The 27,817-nt window shown below is 38.5% G+C and overlaps 1 protein-coding gene across 1 annotated transcript in view; it reads right to left on the bottom strand.

The window, feature by feature from the left end:
* Window positions 1-797: 797 nt before the first annotated feature.
* Window positions 798-27,817, bottom strand: part of PSME4 (proteasome activator subunit 4) — a 68,957-nt gene continuing 41,937 nt past the window's right edge. Inside the window, exons 21-47 of the mRNA XM_074817060.1 lie at window positions 26,769-26,824; window positions 25,630-25,686; window positions 25,391-25,446; window positions 25,209-25,307; window positions 24,651-24,713; window positions 24,406-24,501; window positions 23,413-23,544; window positions 21,690-21,899; window positions 20,832-20,968; window positions 20,453-20,506; window positions 19,514-19,643; window positions 18,889-18,970; window positions 18,201-18,354; window positions 17,608-17,677; window positions 16,783-16,908; window positions 16,287-16,439; window positions 15,404-15,508; window positions 14,478-14,569; window positions 13,955-14,086; window positions 13,116-13,324; window positions 12,726-12,811; window positions 11,633-11,761; window positions 10,427-10,582; window positions 5,674-5,836; window positions 4,177-4,310; window positions 3,068-3,206; window positions 798-2,398 (exon numbers count right to left, since the gene is read on the bottom strand). Coding sequence (XP_074673161.1) covers window positions 3,072-3,206; window positions 4,177-4,310; window positions 5,674-5,836; window positions 10,427-10,582; window positions 11,633-11,761; window positions 12,726-12,811; window positions 13,116-13,324; window positions 13,955-14,086; window positions 14,478-14,569; window positions 15,404-15,508; window positions 16,287-16,439; window positions 16,783-16,908; window positions 17,608-17,677; window positions 18,201-18,354; window positions 18,889-18,970; window positions 19,514-19,643; window positions 20,453-20,506; window positions 20,832-20,968; window positions 21,690-21,899; window positions 23,413-23,544; window positions 24,406-24,501; window positions 24,651-24,713; window positions 25,209-25,307; window positions 25,391-25,446; window positions 25,630-25,686; window positions 26,769-26,824 — 3,016 coding nt within the window. The 3' untranslated portion in view covers window positions 798-2,398; window positions 3,068-3,071. The remainder of the gene's footprint in view (window positions 2,399-3,067; window positions 3,207-4,176; window positions 4,311-5,673; window positions 5,837-10,426; window positions 10,583-11,632; window positions 11,762-12,725; window positions 12,812-13,115; window positions 13,325-13,954; window positions 14,087-14,477; window positions 14,570-15,403; window positions 15,509-16,286; window positions 16,440-16,782; window positions 16,909-17,607; window positions 17,678-18,200; window positions 18,355-18,888; window positions 18,971-19,513; window positions 19,644-20,452; window positions 20,507-20,831; window positions 20,969-21,689; window positions 21,900-23,412; window positions 23,545-24,405; window positions 24,502-24,650; window positions 24,714-25,208; window positions 25,308-25,390; window positions 25,447-25,629; window positions 25,687-26,768; window positions 26,825-27,817) is intronic.

Genomic DNA, 27,817 nt, shown 5'->3' on the forward strand with positions numbered 1-27,817 from the left:
ATGGAGTTGTGGTATTTGATAAAGAACTGCAAATTATTCCTACATTCTCAGAATCGGAGAATAACGATCTTTCATCCACAAGAAGTCAATTAGCACAAGTGTGTTCACACTACTATAGGTATATTTTATGCTGTAGAACTGTACTTTGAACAGATACTCATTTTCTGGGTGATCTGTTTGGATCAAGTCATGTATTGCTGATGTATAAACTGCTATTGTGAATTAATAGCACCTACTCATTTGCCATCGTAGCTCTGGTGACAGAACGATTCTCTAGAGAGCACTGGATCCTCAACACTGCAACCAATTCCCGCTACACTTTGGCTGTAGATACGTAAGAAAAGAAACTCCCAACTGCAGCAAAAAGCAGCAGAGCTGGATCCTATAGTCAGCTGCCCTCAGTGTAGGCAACACAGCACACAGTATCCGCCACATCAGTTAACCCGCCAACACCAACTTTAAAGATGATTCTCTGCAGCAAAGACTTTCTATTCAAGTTTTCTTAATCCTATCAGCAAAACCTCATCCACTTCAAACTATTTCTCCAATTTTAAGTGTATTTCTCAGAAGTTAATAACTTCTTTGGCAAGCCTCACCAGGTACAAGATATTTTTTACGTAAATATAAAAAGTAGTATCCATTAAAACTAGATCTTTAATTAATCCTTAATGTCGCCTTAACTCACTGCCAAATTCCACAATAAACAGACGCCTCACAGCAAAAACTGAAAACCACAGTCAACCACCTTAGATTGTAGCCTCAAAATTCCACTTTAGAAGTGCAAGAAAATGCAGATGTTACAAACAGTCCATTTATTGGGTCTTAAACTACGTACACAATCGAAATCATAATTTTGGCACTATGCTATACAGTGGTTACATCTGTGTGCTGACACTCATTAAATACTGCACCAGGAACACTGCTGTGCTTTGAAGTTTGGAATGAGTCACACACTCAGCAGGTAGATCACTCGAAATGTATCAGTGCTCCCGGGGGGTTGCATGGAAGTTGAAACACACACCAGTTGATGAATTATTTCAGTGTACCTCACATTCTATGAACTTACCACACCAGAATATGTGATGTCAGCTTTTAGAGATGGCCACGAGTGTTGCATTAAAATCTGAATGAGACATAGTAATAATGAGATACAAGAAAACCAAAACAAAACCTCTGCCTTTCAGACATGAAGAGATATTGTTAAAGAAAATAATTTAAAAAACTAATAATGGCATTTGATTTGATACAAAAGCCAGAACCACTACCATATTAACATCTAAGTATGAATCTTTACAAATTAATCTCACAATGGTGTTATGTAAAAGGTTGCAAACTGTACAATGTTTTGTCAATGCAATGCCTCTACAATTTATACAGTCCTTTACAACTATGTAACACATATTAAACATGTTGTTAAATAGCCAATAGATACCAGTCTCTGAACAAAGCTGCAGGCAAAAAAATACAGAGCTTCCACAATGTTCGAACAAGATACGCTTGCTCAAACAGTGACAATCTCTATGAGAATACGCTGTTGAAAATAGTCAGCCATTCCGTGCCCTTCCACACTGTGCATACACTTCATTCCATGAATTCACCCATCACCTGATAGTCCAGCCTTCCATATCTGTGGGCTCTAACCATGTGGAAACACCCACTGTCTTTCACCCTTAACAATATGCAGATAATCAGATACTTATTTCACACATGGTCAACCTATCTATGGAGACCTGACCAGGCAGCAAGAGATTTCACTCCCCATGTTTCATCCTGCCATCATCTATACTGCACAGAGAAGATCAGCTATTTACAATTTTGACAAGGAAGATACAAAAAGGCAATCCTGCCCTGAGGTGAACTGAATGATACAGAGCCCGTCACCTGATGGGCACTCAAATCCAAGTAGTGAAAAATAAACTCTGAGGAAGATAGGTTCCTGGTGGTGTATGCTGACTAGCTAAGAGGTTGCATCAACAGAATTGGAGAGCTTCACTGAGAATATTCTGGTTTGCAGCACTGTGGTTCTGCATATCTTTGATGCTGGAAAACAGCTGGGAAGCAAGGTCAGGAAGAGAGGATCAGAAATGTGCAGTGTAAGTCACCGTGTGCAGGAAAGCAGCAACAGGACTGATGTTAACGCAGGCCAAGGAGAAGGGTCTTGCCATCAGCTCACGGTCAGGCTCTGCAACCGCAGGGACAAGGAGACCGTGGGGCTGCCACAGCTGCTCCCTGGGGAGGGGAAATTCTGTTTTAATAGAACCAGGTCTTTATGTTTGTATTTAGAAGTGGTTTTGATTAGGCATCGGGATTTCCAACGCAGTTTTCTACATGATAAATTTCTTTGAGTTTCCTTTATTTCACAGAAAGGTTCCTACAGCCTCATCTTCCCATGAGAAACCTGGAAAGAAAGAAGAAAGAATTCAAAACAAGAACTCCAAACAAGATTACTGCCTCATGCTATTACCACAGAACAAAATGAAAATATAAATTGAAACTTCTCTTGGAACACTGTCACAAAACATCACAAGACAATAGAGACCAGAACCTTGTAGCGTAACAAAGAGAAACTCCAGGAATGGATTCACTCTTTGGGGACATGCCTGTGTGAAGAGACCTGGTACCAAAGCCATAATGTGAAGAGGAAACAGTTTGGAAGCAGCCACTCCCCATCGTGAAGTGTAGATGATACACTGGACTGGGTGGCAGGCTAAAGTCCTCAGAGCCATCAGAAGTACAAAGCAGCCAGTACCTTGCCTTTAGTGAAACTGCCAGGTTTTTAACAGGCAGCCAACTGGCAGGAAACGGAGAAAAGGAACATCAATATTCAAGAAAACAAGTGTAAGTGTCTTAGCAAAACAATAGCATAATACAGGGACACACACAGAAAGATGGACAAGATTGAACCAAAATAAATCTGATCCCCAACAGACCACTGGAGCTGCAAGGGACTCGCATTTGGCTGTAGCCCTTTTCCCTGTTGTGAGGGATTCCTCCCTACACTCCACACTAGAGGAGATTTCCTAAGACAGATGTTTCGGTCAATTTACGTAAAAACAAATCATCTTACCTATCTATGCATAATAGCATGGTGAAACCAAGAGGTCAGTAAGCACTAGTAGCTGGTCATCCGTGAACTGCTGTTTATGCTCCTGCCAGTTGTCATGATGGGTCCTCCGGAAATTGGACAGCGTTTTTTTCACAGTCATCTGCATAGGAGACAACCAGTATTGATCTGCATCAGTCATGGTTTAAGCTCCGTCACAAAACCAACATCGAACACAACAGAAACAACTGCTGAGTAAAGCCAAGTGTTTGAGCAGGTGCCAAGGTTAGAAGGACCCTGGGGAATTCAGCCCAGTCCTCCAGTATTTTAATTTTTACAGTTCCGGTTAGTCTTCTGACCAGTGTCATGAGTCCAGCAGTCTTAGAAAAAGAAATCTTTGATCCACCATTTTGAGTTTGAAAAAATGAACAGATTCTCATACAGTGTAAGTGGAATGCTCTTCCCCTCCTCCTTGGGTTATTTCAAACCAATGGTCTGGGTCTCAAAACATGAGAAAGAGTTGACAAACCACATCAGGTGCACAGAAGAAAAAAGTCAGAGAAAAACTACCTTCTGTTATTAAAATAGTGAAAATTATTATTAAATTAAGAAAACTTCAGTTCCTCGATTCAGTGAAGCACACCATAGCAAAATCTGTCACATCTAAGGAATTGTTCAGCCATAAGCTCAGCACCCCGGTTAAAACTGCCAAGGTCAACGAAACTGAATAGACAGGACAAAAATCTTCAGAGTTCTAAGTAACTTGTTTCTCGGGCTGCTTATAAAACCTTGTTTTAAAAATTTCAGAGTGATTTTTGTTTCAGGTTGATATTTTCTGGAATAGCATGCACAAAAGTGATGTTTTTCAATTTAAAAAAAAGACTATTTCCTCATTATAGATACAGTTCTTGCAGCTTTCAGTTTATACTTTGAATTTGAAAGCAGGAACAGAACTACCACAGAAGTTGCTGAAAAGCAATCCATGACTTAAAATATATTTGGAACCATTTAATAAAAAGCAGCAGAAACTAAGTTTCTTAATAGGTTCCTTTTTTTTTCTAGGAAAGGGGAACTAAGAATGAGTCAGGCATATTTGATATGTGCTATATTGAATGGAAAAATGCTCTTTTTACCTCGATAGGCTGAGGGTCGTTAAGGTGGGCGCTGAGATCCATCAGGAGCTGTGGCATCCAGGTGGGTACATCGTAGGGACTGGAGAGGATGCAGGCGCTGAGCCCCAGCACTCCGGCGTGGCGCTTCACCAAGTCTGCAATTGAGGGGCCTTCGTTTACACTTGGCACCGAGCAACCACCCCGTGTCAGACAGTGCTCCACGACACAGACTTACAACTGGTCGTCAGTGAAAATCAGGCTATTCTTAAGTGATGGGAATGACTGAGGAGAGCTTACACATCTCACAGAGGTGATGTCATTAGGGTAACATACTGATACTAGTGTTGAGTCACCCTGAACTGAAAAAATAAAACAAAAAGCTCTGCCACATGAGATCGATCTCCAGATTCTACAGCAAACCAGATAGTTCTACAGACCATGCAGTCAAATACATTCACACAATTGTGTGACTCTCCAAAGTGCTTCTGCTTGCTTACACAGAATCGTAGACTCATTCTCTGATTCTTTCATTTCAAATGCAAGAGCGTGTAAAAAAAATTATTCTGCAACTGCTGTACACTTAATGAACATTTAAATGAACTTCCTTCTCTCAAAGAATCACTCTCTATTCAGGAAATAGCTCACGAACTACATCTCCACTGTTCCCTATTTCTGCAGTCAGAATGTTTTCTCAAATACCAAAGCTATTTGACAGTACGGAATCCCAGTCCTGGAGCAAATGAACGTGGCTTAGATGCACGGTTTGGTCAGAAACCAAAGCTTGGAACCAAGATCAATTAAGGGTGGGTTTTGGGTTTTTTTGGTTCTGGGGTGGTTTTTTTTTGGGGGGGGTGGGGTGTTTGTTTTTTAATGTTTATTTTTGGTTTGTTGGTTTTGTTTAGGGTTTTCTGTGTGTTTGTTGCATTGGGGTATTTTTAGAACAAAACCCCACACTGCTAACAAATAAAAAGTAAGGTGAGTAAGGACAAAATTACATTGTGGCAGCCAAGGAAGTTTATTTGCTGAGGAAACAGCTATCCCTCGTTGTCTGTATTCTAACCATGTGAGCTGTGCACATGTGAAATGGAGAAATCTCTTTAGTGTTAGTTCTGGAAAACTAGTAAATTAGTTTAACGTAGGAATACATCATAAAAAAAGATCATTTGCTTTTTTAGTAGTAGCATATTCTTGTACATTATTTATGCTGTAAATGAAATTCTCCAAGCACTTAACAGGGATTAGGATCTGCGCTATGTACTCAGAGAACAAGGTACATCAAAACAAGTGCTTTGCCATGATGGTTTATGAACGCTTAGGAAGGAAAAACATTTGCATGGGCAACAGCCCTTACGTTTCTCTGGGTATATGTTTATTTTCTAAATACTGCTTAACCACAGGACAAATCCTATTTCATCTGGAGTGCTTGCAGAATAAACATTTAAGTGGAGCACAAAATACTTATTTCGTCCTAACCTGCTAACAACATGCATGTTTTTAGTCTCTGAGGCCATCTCTTACCACCAGAAGGAATTGTATCCACCACCGAACCCAGGTCTCGCTTCCGCTTCTTCGGTAACCTCATCTTGCACAGCTGCTCAAAATGGGTCTGCATGGGCCCATCCATCGTGAGGAAATTGCACTGTAGCAGCCCACTTAGTGTGGTAGCAGCCATTTCTCTCACCTACAAGCAGAGAGCAGAGATAGTACGTACCACAATTACTAAGCATATACACACAGCAAGAAACAGGTATTTACGCTGTTACTAAGCTTTTAAGCACATCCAGCCAGGCCAAGTTACCAAATTCTGCACAAGAAAAGTCTTCAAAATATTATTCTGTCATCTCATAGATGATGAATTATGACTAGTTTACTATATGGCTCTTTACAAACTAGTAAACATAGTTCTATTGTAATACAGAACTACCTTCATGTCATTTGTCAGTGACCTACTACTCAAAGAATGTAATTTAACTCCATTGTCAAGACATATATATGATAGACTAGAAAAGCTTCAACAACTTTAAAAACAGCCTTTGAATGAGAAGATGCACTACCCCAAATAATCAACCTGCTTTACGAAGTTCGTAATAGTCTCTATATTAACATCAGTTCTACCAAGAAAAAAAAAAAGTCCACTGTATTCCAAAGCATTTAGTTTTCCCCCTCCAATGTACGTGGAGACATTAGAGTTGACAAAAGCAGAAGAACTCTTCCAGGAGAAGGTAGAAAGTATGTTCATGAGGCAAAGCTGATCCTGTTCTACCTGTAGCACAAGAATTTTCTGAAACAACAGATGCTGGATTAATAAGCAAGAACAACTAACTTCAGCTGTTTATGGTCAACACTTCAGTTGTATAACCAACCCTCCAGCATTCTTTACTTTGTTGTCCTGAGTGCCAGTTCTTTTCACTACATGAATCAACACAGCCATTCAGGTTGGAAAAATATTCTTCTCTTTGGTAACATAGAAGCCCTGAAGAACAAGGCTAAACTAAGTTTTCATCTAATTGCCAAAACTACTCAAAATACAGCTCTCCCTTTCCATTCGTTTTAAAACAGCCACAACACCTTGTTAGTGGATTACAAGCAGAGACGACCCCGTCACTTGCTTTTAAAAGCAAGTGTAACCCATCAGTATTACTCATTTATCTCATCTACTCAAATCTCCCAAAACCATGAAGTTACAGGACTGTAAGACCATATTTAAATTGGAGTCCCTCCAAAACTCACTTCCACTTTCCATAACTGCAGACTGACAGAAACTTCCCAACGTTTACAAACCTGAAAACCCAATCAACTTGTTGAACCCCTGACAGCAGTCAGCAGGTTTTTTGGTAAGTACATACTGTTACACACAACTGTAAACAGAACATTTGTCTGTCTGGAGTACAAACACCTACCAACGCTCTGACTCCAGTGCAGCAGATTATAATAAATTATATCCTTGGACATGATGTTCTGAACCTCCACAAAGCAGTAAGTATAGCTGCAAGTGCTGCAATAATTAAACACTAAGTTAACAACAAGCTCTTGAGACTTCCCTTCATTCCATTTAAATTTCTACAACCTATTATTCAAACGTGATCTACTTTGTTAATAGCATAAAGAAGCAGGCAGTGAAAGTCCACCAGTGCTGTTTATCAGCGATTTGTGAGTCTCTGAAGAACTAAGCTATTAAATGAAACGTGATGTGCTAATGCAAGACTCAGAATACAAAGAAGCTTGGCTACCAAGTGAGCAAGCTCCCAAGGGAACTGCACTCATTTACATCACTATCCACTGTATTAAAACCACTTTCATTTCTAAATTAATAATCTAACCACAAGCAACACTTTGCTGCAAGGAGCACCTATAAGCAAAGCCTTTAAAATCATACATTACCGAGCTCATCATCGTCACACCTGACACTGCATGTCCAGATGGTCACACTCACATGGGGACCTACAGAATACAACAGCTACGGAGGAGCAGCAGAGGAACACTCTTCCAACCAAGTATGGAGTTTGGGGGGTTTTTTTCCCCACCAGAATTAACTGACCCATGTCTACAAAACCAACGATATCAGAACCCTGACACTCAACAGCACAAGCTAAACCTAACTGCAGTACTTGCAGGGGGTTACTTACACCAAGAGAAAATACTCCCATTACTGTGATATTGCAGTGCAATATGAGAAGTTTATCAAGACATGAGGGCTATGTACTCAGTACACACATTTATAAAAATATAAACATATGAAGCACCTACCCAGATAGCTTCCTAGATCAAATCACGCCTGAGAAAACTGTGAGAAACCCTAGTTATTTTGAAAGCATCTACCACTTTAACCATAACTCCAAGTTGAATACAGTCATTTCCACTTTCCCTCTACTTCTGAGTGAACAGAATTACTTAGTGCAAAACATGCTTTCCCTAACTCAATGATGCCTGCAGCTCTCTCCAACTGCCCCTACGACGTGCAAGTTAGACATGACATTCACTGGTGGTTACACTGCTGTACACAGGGACATTATTTTCCAGGACTGTATACTGTTGCCCTTTATCAGCTGCAGGGTCACATCAGCTCTCACATAGCACTCCATCAGCTCCATCACTCCTCTGACCTTCAGAAGGAGAATTTCCCACAATACCATTAAAGGACAGCTTTCTTCTATTCTAGACGCCTGTGCTTCAAGTTGGATGCATGAAGTTTGCCTTCAATAGAAGCCAGAGTGTCCTGTGACCCACGTTCACTTCCTATCCTTGTCACGTTGCTACCTGACATCCAGCACCATCATTTGCCATTGTCATTCGCTGAGGTCTGTCGCAATGATTTTAGAAAACAATGTGAAATCACCAGAAAGTTTGAAAGCAGTAATTCTAGCAGTATTACAAGTGCCAACTATGTATTAAACCAAAGAACAAGATGGACTGGATCATTAGGTCTGGCATCTTTGTATCAAAATAAGAAAAAAAAAAAAAAAAAAAAGGATCTTTAAATCCAAGAACCGAAACCTCAGTTCTACAGGGTAAAGACACCAAACACTAGTTAAAGCTAGGGATTCTTGTCTTAAAAATCCATCATTAAAAAACTACGTAGGAATTACGCTGCAAGATACTGCAATCTTGCCACTGGCTATCAAGAAAGAACAAGATTACTTCTCAAAGACAAGTGAAAGCTGCCATGGTAACAACATGATCCTAAGTGGTTATGAACACAGATAAGCTTTTTTGATTTGCATCTCTGTAGCACAGAGGAATCGTTTTGTACATTTATAACAACTGAATTGTATTACAGTGAATAAAAGGTATTTTTCAGACTTCTGTGAGATTGTGAGGTGTTCTGAGAGGTGCAGGAAACAACTTATCTCGGATTGCAAGCCGTTGCTTTCTAGCTCACTGTACCAAATAGTGACATAAAGACATAAGAGCCCTCATCTGAAGATGGAAATTGGCAGGGCTGGTGTTTGAGTAGTACATGCACTTACAGACATTTTAATGCCAAACTTTTAAGCCAGAAATTTTCATTTCTATATTCAAATTATTTCCAAGTCACTGTTCACAGAAGCAAGGTTCACATTTCAGGTCTAACTAGTGTTTGTCATGTAGCTTCAGGAAGATCTAAACTTGGATCTTTGTTTTGGCAGAAGGGCATCACACTTTAGAATCTTCTCTTTCTTCTAGAAAGAAGCACCCAAGCACCCAAAAGAAGGATTTCACTGATATTTGCCAACAGCACAAAAAATGTGTGAAAATAATAGTGAGGGGAAATGGAACAGACTGGAGGTTAACACTAAAGATCCTTCACTGTGCTTGAACATGATCAAACATCCTTAAATTGACATCATTTAATACAAGCCTTCAGTTCTGTGATTCAGTGATACAGAATAAAGTTATTTTCTGCTTTTTCCCCAGCTTTTGGAAGCCTGACAAACAAGACTCAATGACTCACATCAGGCACTTTTTTTTTTCCCCGAGAACAAGCTTATGATCCTGACAGCACTTGGAAGAGCATACTGTGCATTTATACACTGATCTTCAACCGTATGCATGTACCACAGACAAAATTTTGCATTTTATTTCCTTCCATTTGCATATACTTAAGTACCACTAGCTCAAGAGATGCACCAAACTTGTCAGACTGACAAGTAAGCCTACAAACTATTATCTTTTTGAATCGTCTAACATCATCAGTAGCAGCATCTGCTAGACAAATTCTGTCCTATTATGCATGCATCTATCACAAAACTGAGGAAAATCTACTTATAGCTAAAGAAATACTTCCTTTGTGAGCTGGATGTATTAAAAAAAAGTATTTTTGTCAATAATAAGCTGATATGTATAACTGAGTACCAGACCTATACAGTAATAAATAGTGCTTTTATAGTTTTCACACAGGAGCATTTTACCTTGTTGGAAGATGGATTTGCTACCAACATCCCTGCAAATACTTATACTAAAATGATAGTATCCCTATTTCAGCTGTACTTAAACCGAGAACGAAACGAAGCAATGCTCCATTCTCTTGAAGAAGAAAAATGGAACGTTTAAAAATCACTACTGAAGTATTTCTTAAACAGCCGTTTTCCTGGACAGAAATATTGAAAGAAAAAATGGAATATAAAAGAAATAAATCCTATAAAGCTAATTATATTTTCAGAATAGGACGACTGCTAAGCTAGAAATACTTGCTGTGTTATTTTACAACCAGTAACTTTTTGGTGTAACTTGATAAGGGCAAGAAACCAGTCATGTGAAAGAAAGCCTTTCAGAAAAGGTATTAATTACTTGCCTCAAGCTGTTCATCTTCCAGGAGTTTTATAACCAGCCATCGAATGTCATTGACTGCTTCTTCATTGTTGAGAAAGATAAAGAGATTGTAGAACACCATGGTCTGGAGGTAGGTTAATATGGTATACCTAGCGTGCCAAGAATTGCTTCTTGCTGTCTACAAGTATAAATAATTAAGTATGAGAAAGCAAGCATGTGAAAGAAAGCCGCTACCTGGTGTAAAGCTAACAACAACATGTAGGAAAAGCTTGTGGGGACAGTTGCAAATAACTTCCATTATACACAAGTTTTTGTTTCATACACTCTTCAATTTCCAAAGCATGTAATTATTATTTAAACAGTAATTTACTACAGGCTTAACTTCCCCAGCATACTGTTATTTACCAGATACCTAACACTGCAAAGGACAAAGCAGGCAAGTTTCTCCCTTTGATTCATTCCCAAGATCAGTCACAAGGCAGATGTAAACACACCAGCAATTCCCTTCTGCTGGAGTATATCTATTGTACACAACGGATTTGGAAAGCCAAGTGTTTTCAGGCTTCTCTACTTTGATCTCCAGTGCTTATGGAAGTCCAAATTATTGGAACCATCTGGCATGGCAGCAGCCTGGAGCACAACTCCGCAGCTACTGCCTCGGCTGTGTGCACAGCTTACAACAACGTGTTGCAACAGGTACTTTTACTACTGTAGATCAGTCTTGAACGACTAGTAAAAAAAAAAAAAAATCATTTCTACAATGACAAAATGCATACCAAATGAACCATTCAAACCAACAAGCTGTTGTCATTTGTGTCGTTCTTCCAAAAGCACCATCAGTTGATAAACACACTGTAGAACTATAGAACGGCCGCGCTCCCAGGTCAGCTCCTGATATGATGACTCATCTTGAAACAGGGCTTGGAATTGTTATGCTCAGGAGACATATTTGGCTTAAACTGATCCACTACTGAACCAAGTTTTAATTTATTAAAGTACTATTCAATTTCTTATCAAAATGCAAATGGGTTAAATGTTTGGAAGTAGAAAACAAAATACATTCGCTGTTTCTAAGAACATAAAAATAACTTCTAATAATTTTTTTCCTTTCACCTTTAAGAAAATCACTATTTGATTCTCTTCAAATCACAACTATTGTATAAAGAACAAAAACACCACAGAGTGCATCAGCTAATGAGAAGCTTTAAGCTATTTAGAGCATACTCACTTGTTTTAGCACCTGAAGTACCAAAGGCACTTGCTGAGGATACAGCAAACCCTGAGACATTAGTGACAAACACATCTTAGCATCTCTTTTGAGCTCATCATAGCTATTGTCATTTTCTACTGGTGCAATCTATAGAACAAGGTAAGAGGGAAAAAAAAATAAAAGCTGGTGTTAGTAAGTAAGCATTGCTAACAGCAAAACCCTGAAAGAACGTTTTATCTCAAGAAAGGACAGTTGTCTAGGAAAAATACAATCAATGTAATCCTGAAAGATTAAGTTAACTAGGAAAAACAATCAATATAATGTTGAAATATTCTCAGCAATAAGCTGTTGAAAAAAAGTAATAGAATCAAGAGATCCTTGTTCCTTGTACCATATAGTGCTTATCTAATCAGTATGGCTAGCCTGAAGCTCCTAAGGAGGATTAAATGGGTGCTGTTAAGACTCTGGCTCCCCACTGCAATTCTTTTGGAATCAAAACCAGTTATTTTAGTATTTTAGATGTAGGTGCAAAACTGAGAAAATGTTTTATCAGTATTTCAAGTTCACTTTCACATACGTAAACCTTGATTTTGTGGTGACATCATTATTGGCTAATTGAGTGATGTTTACAGGCAGACAGACATATGCTCTGGAGCATGCAAATATGTATTATTTCAGATATGTAGCACTGAATAACCCAAATTCATGAAAGAATGCAAGTATCAGAGGTGCCAGGAAAAACAAGTACCACCATCTAGAAATAATTGTGTAATCATGTAACAAAAGAAAAACAACTAAAGCTAAGTATCAGAATAGAAACAGCATACACTGATTTTTTAAACAAACCCTTCTTCCCCCCAAGTTACACATGCACAGGGCATTCACCTACAAATCGTTATTGTCAGGACACCATTGAACGGGCTGGATTACCAGCTGTAAACATATATAAGCATAAAAAAAAAAAAATAAGTGGGGCTTCTTCAGTATGCATGTTTTTTATTATATAAATAAAAGAAAACCAACAGTGGCAAAGTCCCTTACAACTTCGGTTTATATATAAAATCCCTTTTTAATCAACCATGACTAATTAAGGAGTAATTAAAACATATACCTTGAAAAATAAGGGTAAAAGCTCGAGTTGCTCTGTGACAGCTGTAGAGAAGGACCGTCCTGCACTTGCCATCAACCACTTCAGAACTGTTTTTTGTAGAAAGAAATGATTACTGATTAAGATAAAAACAGTAATAACCCCCAAACAAGTTACAGACTGAATTTATTGCAAGGCTGGCCTGTGAGATTTTCACACATTAGAGTGGATCTATACTGTTAGTGCAAGCTGACCCTGGAAAGGTGACTTTATAAGCCTCAACCCTGAAATAGCAAATAGCTTGCTGCAGCACAAATCTGAGGAGAAGTTGTGTTCAGCAACTGTGTGATTTTCAGACCTCCATCACTATGTCCTAAAATACCCCCCGTTTCTTAACTTCATTAAGTAACTCACTAGTTTTCAGGAGTTTAATGCCCTGAGTTCGCTCATCTTGTTCACCAACTCCGTTCTCTTCCATAACGTGATTCTGAATTTCTTCATCTGCTTCCATGAGGGGTTTAAGATTTTCAAGTATCCGGGTAGTAAACTCATGGACACGAGGAGATTTCGTTGCAGCAGTGTTTGGCAAGGAAACATCTATCATGAATATGTAGGTCAAAACACTAAAAAAAAGCAAAGAAAGCAAGAACACACAGGTAAGCATGACTACTGTTGAGAGAACGTGGCTAAAAGTGACCCGAGATCAATTTGTTGAACTTAGAAATTTAACACTTACAGAAAATTGCCTCTTATCTTCACTTCAAAGTTATTTAAAAACAACTGTTTTTCAAATACCCTCTTTGCAGCCATTTGAAGCAGGCAGGGTTAGACAATCAGTCAGCAACCCCCTGTTCTCTGAACAGGTCTGCAACTAGTTTTTAAGTCACTCAACTGCTTTCTAAAGGATTCCCTGTATATTTATGGCTTACTAGGACTTAGACACAGTAAATTTGGGTTGTTGTGGCACGTAGTTGTTTTTATGGGGGTTCTTTTTGAGGGGTGCAGTTGCTTGTTTGGGTTTTTTTTCAAGAGCTTTAGAGATAAACATTAACAGGCCATATACAATAAAAGACAAAAATAGAGCAGTCACCTGAAGTTTCTGAAGCAAGTCTGTTAATAACAATTTATTTAGTTTCTATTACTAGTATTAATGAACAGAAATAAGCAGTCACCACTTCAGTGTAATTATTTAGATACTACCCAAATAAAATGAAGATAAAAAAACCCCAAGAACTGCAGAAGAGAGCACTCACCTTCCTATTCTCTCCCGGACATTTTTGTAAACCTGCGTGAGTTTCGGTTCCAAGTACTTCAGCAGTCTGTGCAAGAGCTCTGGTACTCTCCATTCTTGCTGTGCAAGGCCACCTTGCAGTACATAAAGTCGGCTAGGAACCACAACAGCTTATCTTTAGTGACAGGAAATTGTTGCTCCCTTCCCCAGTCCCCTCCATGCCTTGTTATGCAATGTTTTGTGTGTGTCAATGCATAAAAGCATCTTTGCCTGAGTTGCATGGGAAGATGGGTAAAAAAATTACAGAATTAAAACAACCGTACTGCTGCTATGCCAGTTCCAATCCTTCACATTCTGTTAACTAGATTTAATTACATTAGAAAATAGTAAGGAACTGCCATTGTGTAGGGAAAGCTAACTGGAAAGCAGGGCTTTTGTTCCCTGCTTCTACAAGGCAGCTGGCACAATACTCTCTCAATACATTTTATCTATGTTTTATCTCCTCCTTTATTCAGCCACAATAAAACAGTTAAAATTAATCTTACCATGCATCTACAAACGATCCTCCTTCACCACTCAGTGGAGATTCCAACAGCAATTCAAATAACCAGTGCAGTTTCCTAGGATCTCTGCTCTCCTGAAAATTAACAGGTATCAGAGACATCAGCAAGCTCCCGATAGTTAAAATGTAAATAACGTATAAACAAGAAAAGTTTTGACAGATATTTTCTTAGCATCCCTTGGGTTTATTCTATTAAGGAAGCATAAAGTTAAATATCTTTTCACAACTAACCCCAATAGGAGGAAAACTCAATGAAACTACAGGCAGTTTTCATTATTTGGTAAATACAATGATAAGGAATTCTAGCTTCATTTTTGACAGACGAATCATGACATCTGCATTTTGCTCATTGGCAGGGTTTGGGCTGACGCATGATGCTGAATTTTTGAGTGCTTTCAAAGAATTCCTGATCCAAGATGGTCATGGCCTATCATTCACCCTGCTTCTCAGACACCACAACTCCCAGTCCACCACAGTGTATAGAAAATTTACAGTATGTTAGAAGAGAACTTGAGACTTATGTTTTCACAGCATAAAGCTACATGTTTTTAAAGGAAGAATAAATGTCTAATTTGAGTTCAAAAACTCCCACAAAAGTTGAACACGTAGCAAGCATGCACATTAACATTACCCACTAAACTTCACAGCTCTTCTAAAACCCTTAAAAAGAAAACTAAGGCTTTATTTCCTTTCTAAAAAGTTGTATTTGCCTGCAAAGGGCAGAAAAGAAGATTTCCAAAAAAGCCATGAAATTTTAAGGGGATGTTATTTTTATGCTGCATTTACAGTTCTCAGTTTTAGCTGATAAAATATACCCAAATACCTCTGTTCATAAAGGTCTTATTTACATATAATCTGTAACACTTGATCACCTGGATCCAGCTTTCCAAGACTGACACAGGTACTTACACAGGAGGTTGCTATGCACGTGCCCCAGTCGTTATACGTTTCCACGGTAATGTTGGATAAAGCTGTTCGAAGCAACGGACAGAGAAGCTTCCAAAGTTTTTCCACCTGCTCAGCAAAAAGGCAAGAGACAAGATTTGTCTATTTAGGGACAAAATGGCCATCTAACATCTGTGAACCCAAATCCTTCCATCTCTTCAAATCATGGAAAAACAATACTGACTCTGGAAGCAGCTATAGTAAGGTATTTGTAAAAGCTAAGAAATAGTACGAGAGCCAAGATTTCAGTCATCCTTTTAGTTTTGTTTACAAGATGTTTAGAAATATTGTGGACTACGTATGCACCATTTCCATGGTGATTTAAGTACAACTGTCTCAGAGACTGCATACATTTCGTTTTTGGTAGGACAGCAATCTGGTACACCCCAAGGACTCCCCACCCTCCTGATATTAAAAATTCTTTTTTATTTTTCATTACAAAACTGATTCTCCCAGAGTTATTTTTCAGCATAGAAATTCATTTAAGGATAATCTAGACAGCTAGGTCTACACTAATTAAAGATGTAATAGTCCAAGGTGGACATAAGCACTTAACTCCAATTGGAAATTACCAACCAAGTCAGCTTTGCTATCTCACTACCAGCAAACTGTTCTTAGTTTTCACCTTGAAGCATTTTACTAACACCTAATATTATACAGGCACCAAACCAAGCTACGAGTAGTGCTCCAAGTTCAGCAATGAGGCACCAAGTGTCACAACATTTTCCAGTCCCTTCCTGGACACAGATGACACATTAGGAGACTCAACTTCATACGTTTAATTTGTTTAATAATTCAAATTTATTCCTTAACTTCCATCAATCACTTAAAAATACTACTTCAGCACCTTCTCAAATGTCCAGTGTTTAGAACCTCTTATTAAGCCAGCTATAATCTCAGCTACACATCTTTGGGTGCTTTCATGGGAGTCTGCCACAAGCTGTTCTAAATGGGGCTGCAGAACTGGCAAGAAGGCATCATCGAAGTTTCTGAAAAGGCCCTGTAAAACAAGATGGGAAAGCGTCTTCAAGTAATTGCTCATCTAAACCATTGTCTTCGTAAGAACAATCTAAGTGCTTAAAATTTCAATATGCAGTAAGTGAAATTATTTTGCTTTTCTAACAGAATTATATACACATGTCCTATATACTTCTATATAACTGTACATATGTTTCCCTAAATAGTTAATGAGAAGCAAGAATTAACAGGGTTAATCATAGCAGCATACCTTTTAAAATCAACATTTTGCAACAGTGAGGTATAAGCCAAGCAGTGTGTGGCTTCTCCACGCTTTGATAATTGTCTACAAAATGGAAGCAATACAGTTATTGAACTTTAGTTACCTTGAAGAGGCAAAATCTGCGAGGATTAAATTTGTCTTTCCCTTTTCTGTCTTCTAAAGACAAAAATTTTATTAACTGCTCAACAAACTTCGGATCAGAAAAGTGATCAAATATAATCTGTTCTGCCTGTAACAGAAAAAAAAAAAGAAGGATTAGCTTTGAAGTGCTTGATTGTCACAGTGATATCCCAAGCTTTCTGAGTCCCAGCTTGATGTTAATTCTACTTTTGGCAACAATCATGCCTCAGTTATCCATCTCCCCCCCTCATTTTATCTGGAATATTGGGTAATGTTTTGCAAGATTCCTGACTTTTCATTAATGACTGTGGATTGTCTTTTGTTTCACTAGCACAACCCCTACAAAGTAGTTCTTCCTTGTAACTAACAAAGTAGTTATTCCCACTGTCATTAATTATCTTGTTCTAAACTCTGATAAAGATCTGAAGCTGCAAGACATTAAAATAATAATTTCTTCTTGTATGCTAACACAGTAATTATGAAAATTAAGTAGAATAACCTGATTAAAAGTGTCTTGTGGGCATCTAGGTTTAAAACAGTGATCACTTATTGCTTGTTAAAAACATGATGATATCCACATAGCCATGAACCTGCACAGTTGTGTTCAATCTCCATCCTGGTTTGCAACCAAGCAAAGCAAACCTGTTTGCACACATTTTGTGAAAGCACTCTCTCAACAGCAAGCAATACTTATGTTAAAAGAGAAAGAGTATTCGATGTCCACAATAACCTGCGGACAATATTAAAACAAGAAAGGAGAATTAGCATTAGAAAAGCCCCCGCAATTGAAACACAGTGAAACCCTTACCTCTGTCAGCTCATCTCTCCTTCGCCCAAGCTTTGGTTGATGGTCAACTGGAGCATAAACTGTCATTGTTCTGAATATTAAAAAAAACCAAAAACAAAACAGTAACATGTTTCAAAGTAAAATAAAGTTTATAATTATTTTCTATATTGTCTATAGAATTTATCATGAACTGCAGAAGAACAAAACTTAGAAGAAAATTGACAACAGAATAATTAAGTCTGTTATTATAAAGGGTTTGCCACAGCAAGCAAACCAGAATTATTAATGATAGAATATTCTGTGTATTTCACAACTGTATAATTTCCTAACATACAAAGTTCAATTCAAAACCAGCAGCCAAACAGTCACGGGAAATATGTGCCTACAGCACCCAGAAAACCCAAAGAGAAACAGGTCAAAAATAAATAAAAACCTCCAAAAATAACTCCACAGAAACCACCCGGAAGTGCTAAAACAAGCAATGAGCAAAAACTACAAATAAATTGTATTTTTTTGTTTCAATTAAAAAGACTAAACCTAAGAAACATTTCATTTCCCACAGTTTATTTTCTGCTGGCTCTCACAATCGTATCTCAATGCTCAATGATACTCACTGAGGCCAGGTGTAATACCCCCAGTGTGTTTTCTCCACAAAACAACACGACTCCCAGGCTTCCCTAGTCTTTGGTAAACTCTGACTGTCATAGTGCAGCCACTGGTTATCCGGTCTGTCACCAGCCTGAGTGCTGGAAGGCTTAGGGGTTCCACCTGGTTAAGGAGACATTTATACTCTGTCAAACTTGGTCATTAACAGTCCCAGCAAATGTTACAACTTACTTCTATTAAAAGATTCTAACAAGCTTTTATGCCTCACTCACCCCAATCAAACCTGTACAGAGATTTGCCCTAGGAGATTAAAGGTAACACTAACAGTAACAGAAGATTCCTTTAGTAATTTATATAAACGTGCCATTTGAAATAACTTTTACAAAAAGAATTAAAAGGAGATATACAAATCATTCTCACAAATTATAAGGCTTTCTGAAAGGAGAATGACCATACCTCTGAAGTTTTAACTCACTTCAAGTAAGTGAATAGCTCAATACACACTTGCACACTGCTTCAAAAAATTCCCCAACAAACCTGAAGAATGACCAATTATCTATTTTGTTTGCTTAGGACATTAACAACCCGAGAGAAATGAAAAAGCTTGTGATTCTATGTTTAATTTAACCACAAAAAATACACTTTAAAAATTTTTTAGCATAATTTAAGACATTTCTTATGTTAAATACAACCTACTTATTTCATAAGGGCAGATGGGCACTTTCTTGTGTGTTCTCTTCAGCTGCTTCAGAATCCCAGCCACAGCTGAGATGGCCACCTAAAAGAAATGGGCATTAATGTATCCATTCCATGCACTTATCTCCAGAAGGATATGGCTAATCATCCCATCACAGGCACATTTTAAGCATCAAGCACCCTAAAAAGCCAGTGAACATGACAGTGAACTTGGTTACCCCAGTGGCTGATAATTCCCATAAAGAAGTCACCTCACTCATTTCAGGGGATACAGGACATGACTTGAGTGTGACTTTCACGGCCCAGAAATATGTCCCCACTAGTAATTTTCAGGAAAAAAAAGGAGGTGGCCATTAGCTTCAAGTGTCACTGAGGCAACAAAGAGGATGAGAGGTACTAAGAGATGGCTCCCTTCAAGTAATGAGTTGGAGATGGGAAAAACAGACCCCCCCCTACAGCACTGCCAAGACCATCCTCTTGGATTAGGAAGTTTAGTACATGTGCAAGGCTGGAAGGGTGAGGAGGGATGCACACCTCTGTGCTTTATCACAGCAAAACACCACAAACATCTGATCTAAACCCCAATGAGCTGCTAAACCAAAGTATGTAGTTGTGTTGCTTTTACCTTACGAACTACAATTGCATCGTGGTTGAGACACTGCACAAAAAATTTTATGGCACGGGCAGGCAATATCCTATCATCCCTCAGGAGCAGAGACAGAAAACCAATGCTTATGTGCTCGAACTTCCAGGGACTAAAAAGATACAAACATTCAAAATACACAGTAAGTAGCATAGCTGCATGTACTGCTTTTGCACAGAACTATGATATCTGTTATGTAAATATGTCAGGACTAACTTAAGTCATGTTCTATGCCACTGCTGTAGTCAACAAGCTTCCATTTAGTGAAACCTCCAGCCTTTGGGGAACTTAAGTGCAATCAAACATTCAGTTAATGGTGCCTTTTTGATGTTGGCATTTTTATCTAAAATACAAACCTATAGGGATATTCTTTTCAAATTTTTGAACACAAATGTTATGCTACGAATTAAAATCTATTTAGATGTCAGCATTATGCAGACAGAACCAGAGCCTTTTTTTCCCAGAACAAAAAAATACTAAAAATATAACAGGTCAAACTAATCGATGACAAAGCTTAACTCTTATATTAACGCCTTACATTAACAAATCAAGCCCCCAGAGAAAATCAATTCCAGACTCATTCACTTCTCTTCCTAGGAGACAGTAATGCCCGATTCCCCTGTATCGGTCTTGATCTTCCTGTTTGGGCAAGGAGAATCCATACGCACATGCACGAGGAGTTGCAGAAACGCAGCTCGTGCTGATGTCTCTGTAAGAGCTCTCCAAGGAGCTAGCTACAATCCGTTTCAGGCAAGACTGCTACTGTCAAACTGCTTTTGGACAACTACTTTGATGGTGAAAAAAATTATTACTCAATTCTGGTCACGCTAACTGCACTGCTTGAAGCAAATGACATTTATTCATGTCGCCACCTCCAGTCCACCCCTAAATAATTCCTCATGCACAAAAGGGGAGACTTACAGATTTCTTTGTTCCACGCAGTCCAGCAGCATGTTGACCAAATTTTCATAGTTGCTGATGGAAAAAGAAGGAACTGTCAAGCAGATGCTACTGAGAGAACCGTTTAAAAATAGAATAAAAGTTCAACAAAAGATAGGTGAAAGCAGCACAGTAAACAGCACAAACTGGGAGGACAGGGAAGAGGAGGAGGGAGGAAGGAAGGAAATATGAGCGTAGAGGGAAGAGGCTGACAAGTCAGGAGAGAAGATACAACCCAACAATCCTTGGGCATTCTGAATTTGTTGAGTTTAAGATTTAGTTCAGCCATTTCAGATTATTGCATTTAATGTACAGTGAATATCAGGCCGTGCAAGCTGGTGTGAAGGGAAGTTGAACTCACCGCAAAGCCTCAGCATTCTTTTCTCTCTGTCGCTGAATCCCTAACTGAATTTCTTCTGAACAAAGACCTGTGAAGTCTGAACTTGGATGTTCTGATTTTTGCAGCAAAACAGCTATCTCCACACATTTCTCTGGAACCTATTGACAGAGAAGGCAAAGATTTGGGACTGAGCAGCCACTTAGAAGTTTTTATGTATGGTTGTGTCTGTTTTAAAATAAGGAGACTTCTGAATGATATAACGAGTGCAGTATCTCCTGTCCACATAAACAAATCTGTAAAATACTAGGGAAGAGAGATTTTGTGTTCACGCAGCAGAATTGTTTCTCCAAATACATGTTTTACTCTATTTTAAATCAAAGGTAAAAACAAACTTTCGGATTTTATTCAAGCATAAAAATTGTGCATAAAAGGCTTTATTAATTGGCACTTATTCTTAAAATTCAGTACCATGCCATTTATGCCATGATGAGGCAAGAGGCAGTTGTGTAATGAGTGCTGTTAGCACAGGGGGACAACACCACAAACACTGACAATGTTGATTTGATGAACATGTCCTACCAACACACACCTTCACAACTGATCTGTATGACCATACTAATTAACACTGAAAGGCAACTTAAGTTTACTTTCTGTAACAGGCTTCCCTAGATGTTAACAGTAAGTTACAAATTCCAATAGTATTACAGGCAGCTCTATTACTTCAGTCTCAAAAATACACATCTCCATTCCTCTAACAGTCATCACAACCCAATCAAACATCAGAACACTAACTCAAGTCACCTACATGAGTCTCACGCACTGATATAACTACATGCTCTCAGATTCCCAGACATTAACACCAAGCAATGTGGCACTTACTGCAAAATCCAATCCAATTGTTTCATACTGCCTATGGATTTTTTCTGCTAGGTCATCAAAGAGTCTAACTATGGATGGTTTTTCCAAGGACATAGCTTTGCTAAGCCCAGAAGAAACAATTGCTGGCCACGTCTGTGCAATACAATCCCAGTCATGAAGATTTGCCAAGCACACTCCACTGTGATTTCCAAGAAGACAATATAAGGCACCCTGTAAAATGAAAGATGCAGTTTTAAAGATGTAAAGCATTGTTCCTATCTAAGTGATATCTATCTACATAAGCATGCACCCACACAGCACAAAAATGAATCTTCACATAACCATAACATGAAAATGTACCATAAACATTCAGCTATGCAGCCTCATTATCAAAACACCGAAGATTTTCACAGAATCCGCTTCAAGGTAAAGAATCTTTTTAACGAGATTGCAAGTCCTGCCAATTAATTTATCCACAGAACAGCTGACTGATTTCTGAACTCCATTATAAAGGAGATTATTCAATGATCAAGTACCACCCTTGGCCCTTCTGTGAACTTACTCATGTTTGGGCTGCAGGCAAATCATTTGGCTGTTAACTAAGCCCAGACCCAAAATGATGCTGACTGAAGAGGATGTGGATAGGAACTACTGGACAGGACACACCAAACCGGTCACTGTGATGGGTCATTGTGTGAGAAGCTGATAAGAGTCACACCCAATGAAACAAAGGGGGGCTGGATTTCACAGGTGACTAAGTGGGAATTATGTCAGAAATGGCCAAATTTCACAGGCAATTGGAAGAAAGTCTCAGGGACCTTTTGGAGAACAGACTCTTACAAGAACAACAGTGCCTAGGTAACATCAGTACTATCATACAGGCTAAGCCTGCCTGGGAGCAGTATCAGAAATACCAAATTCAGGTATGGTAGCAAAACTGGGACCAATCAGGAAAAGTAACTCAGTGGGGGTTACTTATCTGGGAGGAAACAGGGATGGAGAAAGGAAAGTTACAAGGACAGCAGGAAAAAAACCAATAATCAGAGAATCAGAAAAGGACTAATAAGATATGCAAACAATGTAATCACACACTGACAGTTTGTATCTGGCAGCTGGAGCGGGATAAGCCATAACTGTTTTTGTGACCATACGACAGGAGTTCAACATGTCCGCGTGGTCAGAAGACTGAGGGGGGTGCAGAGAAAGGAGGGGAGCACAGAGAAAGGAGGAGGAGGGCAGCATGATGCTTTCTAACACCTGGATGGACAGATTGCATCCTGGCATCACTGCGTCAGCACCATTTCCAGACCTGGCAGCATCAGGAATTATCCACCACTGCATAACCAAACCCACCTGATTTAGTCTAATTTTTTGGGGCAATCCAGTTTTACACCTAGTTCATACTGTTTTCTTATACTGCTACAGCTGGCAAAACTGCTTAATGAGTTTTGCCATCTTGGACTATAGCTTCTCAATTTCCATTTCATAATTAAAAAATAGGTGTTAACATACATTTTTGTAATACCTGAACACACAATGAAATGAGGAACATGTACAAACACAAAATTTCTCTTGAGAACTGATCTAATCCAAGTAACTCCTTACACTAGTCATGCATCAACTATATGCCATGAAAACATCAGAGCCACACTGATAAACAAGCAAATCCATTTCCACCATTAAAAATTCTCCTGTAGAAACACTTTCAGAAGACAAACATGAAACAAAGTTAATAACACAATACTTTAAATTGCTTTTGAGTGACATCTTGCCGGTCTGGACGCAAGAACTCCAAAACCAAGGGAATGATATCTCTGCAACAAAAATTATATGTTCCCAGAGCTGTGAAGAATGCTTGCTGAGCTTTACTTCTGACCTGTGGGAAGAGAGATATTACTAGAAAGTCTTCTCAAGTAAAAATATACCATATAAAAATAACATCCAAAGCCAGGACACATCTTTATCCATTTCAGTTACTTATGCACAGAGTTTACGCGATGTATTTGTGCACAGTAACAAAATCATTTGTCAAAGGTTGTAAATAGCATGCTTCCCCTCCCCCCTGCTCAGAGCTTTTCATAAAACCCTACTTCTCCACTTGAGAATTTACTTGAGAACAGCTACATAGTTAAAGAAAATTCTTCATGTTGCCAAAACCAGTCAATGTGTTTTCAAGATCCTTTGAAAAGCAAACACCTCAAAGGTAACAGATGCAGTTAGCAGAACTCTGAAGAGCCTGTAGACATTCTGCCTGGATCTGAATTTATATACACAGAGCTCCCACCAGGCAAAGAGTTCAGGATTCAACTCTAGGCATGCTTGTTTTGGGTATGTTAAAGAGCCAGGATGCCATCATAGCCACTTCCAAATGTAGACCTAGCATTCCAAATACTGTCAGGAATCATATCATCACATCTAAAAATATAAACCCAGTATACTTTTACTATGTCTTTCCATCGAATTATTCTTTTTAGAAGCCTACAGTTAAAGTCTCTGAAAAAAATTTAGTATTTGTAACCGAAGTTGGCAGTCTCCCCACCCAGTTAAGTTCTATAACTGCCAAAGAAGGGGCTTAAAGCAAAAACTATGCTGAAATTGGCAACTAACACAAATGAAATCAGTAAATATTTCATATTACCATGAAAATAAACTGAAAAGCAAAAGATCCTGCAAATGTGATTTGAAGATATCAATAAAAAACTCCATGTATTTCAGTTTAAAAGGGGTTGTTCCTTACCTGACCATATGAACTTGTGGACAAACACAAAAGGTCTCTGATCATCTCCTGGTGGGAAGTTTTATATTCACAGCCTTCCATCGTCAGTGTTCTCAACTAAATTGCATAGAAAACACAAATAAAAGGACAGATTGTTTTTATACTTCACACACGTAAGCATAACACTAGTGCAAAATTATGGCATCTTTTGGTAAATGACAACAAATCAGCTTTTCAAGTAGTGAAGATTTAAGTGAAAGTACTACCTCATGCTGCAACATAACTCTGTCGATCAACAAAGCTCTGATATGCTGTTTCTTTCCTTGAAGCTGTAAACAAATACATGCTTGGGGTTAGATTTCAGTATTCATATTAGCAATTTCTAGTGACTGAATTCCCCATGTACTTGTTTTCTTCCAGAAACAGGCAAACATCAGGTAGAAATTTTTCTTGGCAGACAACCTTGACTTCTTCCCCCCCCATTTTTTTATTTGCCTACTACTCTGTAAGTAAAAAGAAGCTCTGGTCACAGAAATCTCTCAGTTAACAAGGACCAGAATGGAGCAACATGCCAGACCTCAGCCTGGCCCAAGGATGTATGAAACTGAGGGCTACTATGATTCAGAAATGCTAAGCTATTTACTCACAAGATTCTCATATGAAGGTACAAAAGCACTGCAAAACGTGTTCTTATCAAGGAACTAGATTTCAAAATTACAAAAACTGATTAGGACAACAAGGAAAGTAAGAAAAAGTCTTTCTGAACATTAGGAACTATTTTGATCCCTCACCTAAGCTTTACAAAAAAAAGAAAACCCACTGACCCTGTTCTCCATTGATTTTTTCACTAGATTAAAGCTTTTCCATCGTGAATCAAACTCATGTTTGTGAGATCCTTGGAACTGTAAAACATCGCTAATGATCTGTAGAAATAAAAAGATGACAAGGAGTGATTATTTTGCAAAACAAGTAATCTTGTCTGAAGTATTACAAATTATAAGTGTACCTTTATTATTAGAAATAAAGACTTGGTATCATCTTCTGAATTATCAAGTATATAGCCTGCAATTGAATGAAAAACAATTTATTATGAGACAGGAAAACAACTTTAAAAATTAACAAATTTCAATTCTACAAAGCTTGAATTTAAGAATTACAGGCTAAGTAAAAGAAACAAATTTCTCATCTAAAATTATACTTACAAGCACAACACGATAGTTTTTAGAGAGGAGCGGTTAAACTTACGCAGCAATTTCCTTGTAACCCTTGCAATTGTTTCTCGATAATTCTCTCTTGATAAATCTATAAAAAAATTAAACATTTTGTCTTTATTATACAACAGCATAAAAAGCAATTTATAGATAAACAAAACAGTGGAAAGCCAGAGCAGACTATTCAGAAATGGCCAGAGGGACTACCACCAAAATAACCATCTCGTTCTATCCCAGGACAGCACTCCCACAGGGCCTTCTTTTGTTTATCGAGGCAACAGTGTTTTTTATAGGTACATAACTTCCTTTATCTGCCTTGACAGTTGGCTTCACTTCTAACCACTGATTGAGGCAGATTATTTAGCATATGAAAATTGAGTAACACATTAAGCAGAGTAAAAAAGAAAGTCAATAGAATATAGATTTACATATCAGGTGATTAAGCCATAGAAGACTGGGGACTTCCTCCCCTTCAATACATGGAGGGGAACAGACATTCCCAATCTAAACAGGGAAATGCAGAAGAAGGAAGGATCAATGAGACAGTAAGTCTCCTTTGAAACTTTAAAACCAGAAACTTCTTAATTGCTGTAGAAGACCACTAAATAAACACCCATTCTCTATTATAAGGCTACGAACTCATCACTGCCCAGATTCTACTAGTAGTATTAAAGCACGTAAAACCATTTAGTAGTCCATTAAGCAGTCACTGTGTGCTTCAGTTCCTTATTTAAGTAGCCCATCTTCACTTGGAAGATGGTGAAGAATACACACAGAGCCTAAAAACCACAGGGTTTTTTTCTAATGGAGCTGCCAGAGCCTTTAGCAGGTACTGCCTTGACTCCTTCCATCTCTCAAGTGCTGTCGTGGGGTGATGGGTGCTGCTTCCACACCCCCCATCTGCGTGGAGGCACAGGGCCCAAACCCTTCTGACCCGGGGCTGGAGCTGAGCTGCCATTCCCAGCCACATTACTGCAGCAGAGGTGCACCTGGCATACCATCACTGAAGATCAAACTGTGGCTATGCAATAACTTCTGTGTTGGCCAAAAAGTACCATTTGATATAAAGAGAAGAATCAAAATGATGATCTCAAAGATCCTACTGTCTTCACAGCACACACACACACACAGAATTGTAACAACACTGTCTGAACAGAATTAGGATCTACTTACCATATTCAACACCAGTGTACAGTTTTGTCTCTTCCAAGGACACCAGACTTGGGACCCTGCATGAAAACAATCCAAGTATTATTACATGTTATGGAAAAAATTGACTATGTGAATTTCATTGACATATAATTGATTTTAACAAGTTAAATTTTGTGCCAGTAGCAGCAAAGATATTTGCATTTCCTAACAGTACGCTTCAGTTCTAACATCTGGAAATCAACCATACCTATGGTCAGACCCTTTGTCAGGGACAAGTACACCCTAAGGACACCACCTTGAATGCAGAGTCTGGATTTCTCACTTAACAGAATCTTATCAGTTCCGTTAAATAGCAAGAGATTTGGTCTCATAGTCAAACCTATGAACACACTCATCAAAACAAGCATGGCTCCTAGTCCTCTTAGTCTAGGAAGGGCAGGTGGATCTGACTGCTGAGGCAGAACCCTGTCCTGACAAGTTAAGCTGATGAACCTTTTCTGACTTTGGACCTTTCTTTATAAAGTAACACACTCATTATCTACAGAAGTCCTACTTACTGCTATATGAAGTTCACTATTAATAACCATAGCTAAAAATAAAGCCATGCTTCTTCCAGGATTTGGGTCAAACTTATCTATCCAAAATATTTTTTTAGAAGTGAGTTCTTAGTCTTTGTGGATTTGCTTTTACGTAACCATGCAAAAAAATGCAGACTCAGATACCACACACCAATGAATTCAGAAGATGTAAGAACATATCCTACATACACTTGGCATTTTTTTGTGTGGGGGGTTTTGTTTTGGTTTCATGGTTTTGGTTGGTTTTGGTTTTTAAACCCACAATCTCACCCCCTAAAACATTAAGGTAGACATATTCGGGCTTTCAAGGACAAAATACACCAGTGTGTTATATTAAACAAATAGTATCAGCAAGTAATCCCTACTGAACTAATCTTCACACAAAATTGTATTGACAGTACAATCAGAACAAACAAAGCTAAGTGATGTGGATCTACTATCACAGATGCTAAAGAACACATCAGAAAACACTATAGATCCTATATTGGAGCA

The sequence above is a fragment of the Strix aluco genome, chromosome 3 (genome assembly GCF_031877795.1).
Source record: "Strix aluco isolate bStrAlu1 chromosome 3, bStrAlu1.hap1, whole genome shotgun sequence".
In the NCBI taxonomy this organism is placed as follows: domain Eukaryota; kingdom Metazoa; phylum Chordata; class Aves; order Strigiformes; family Strigidae; genus Strix; species Strix aluco.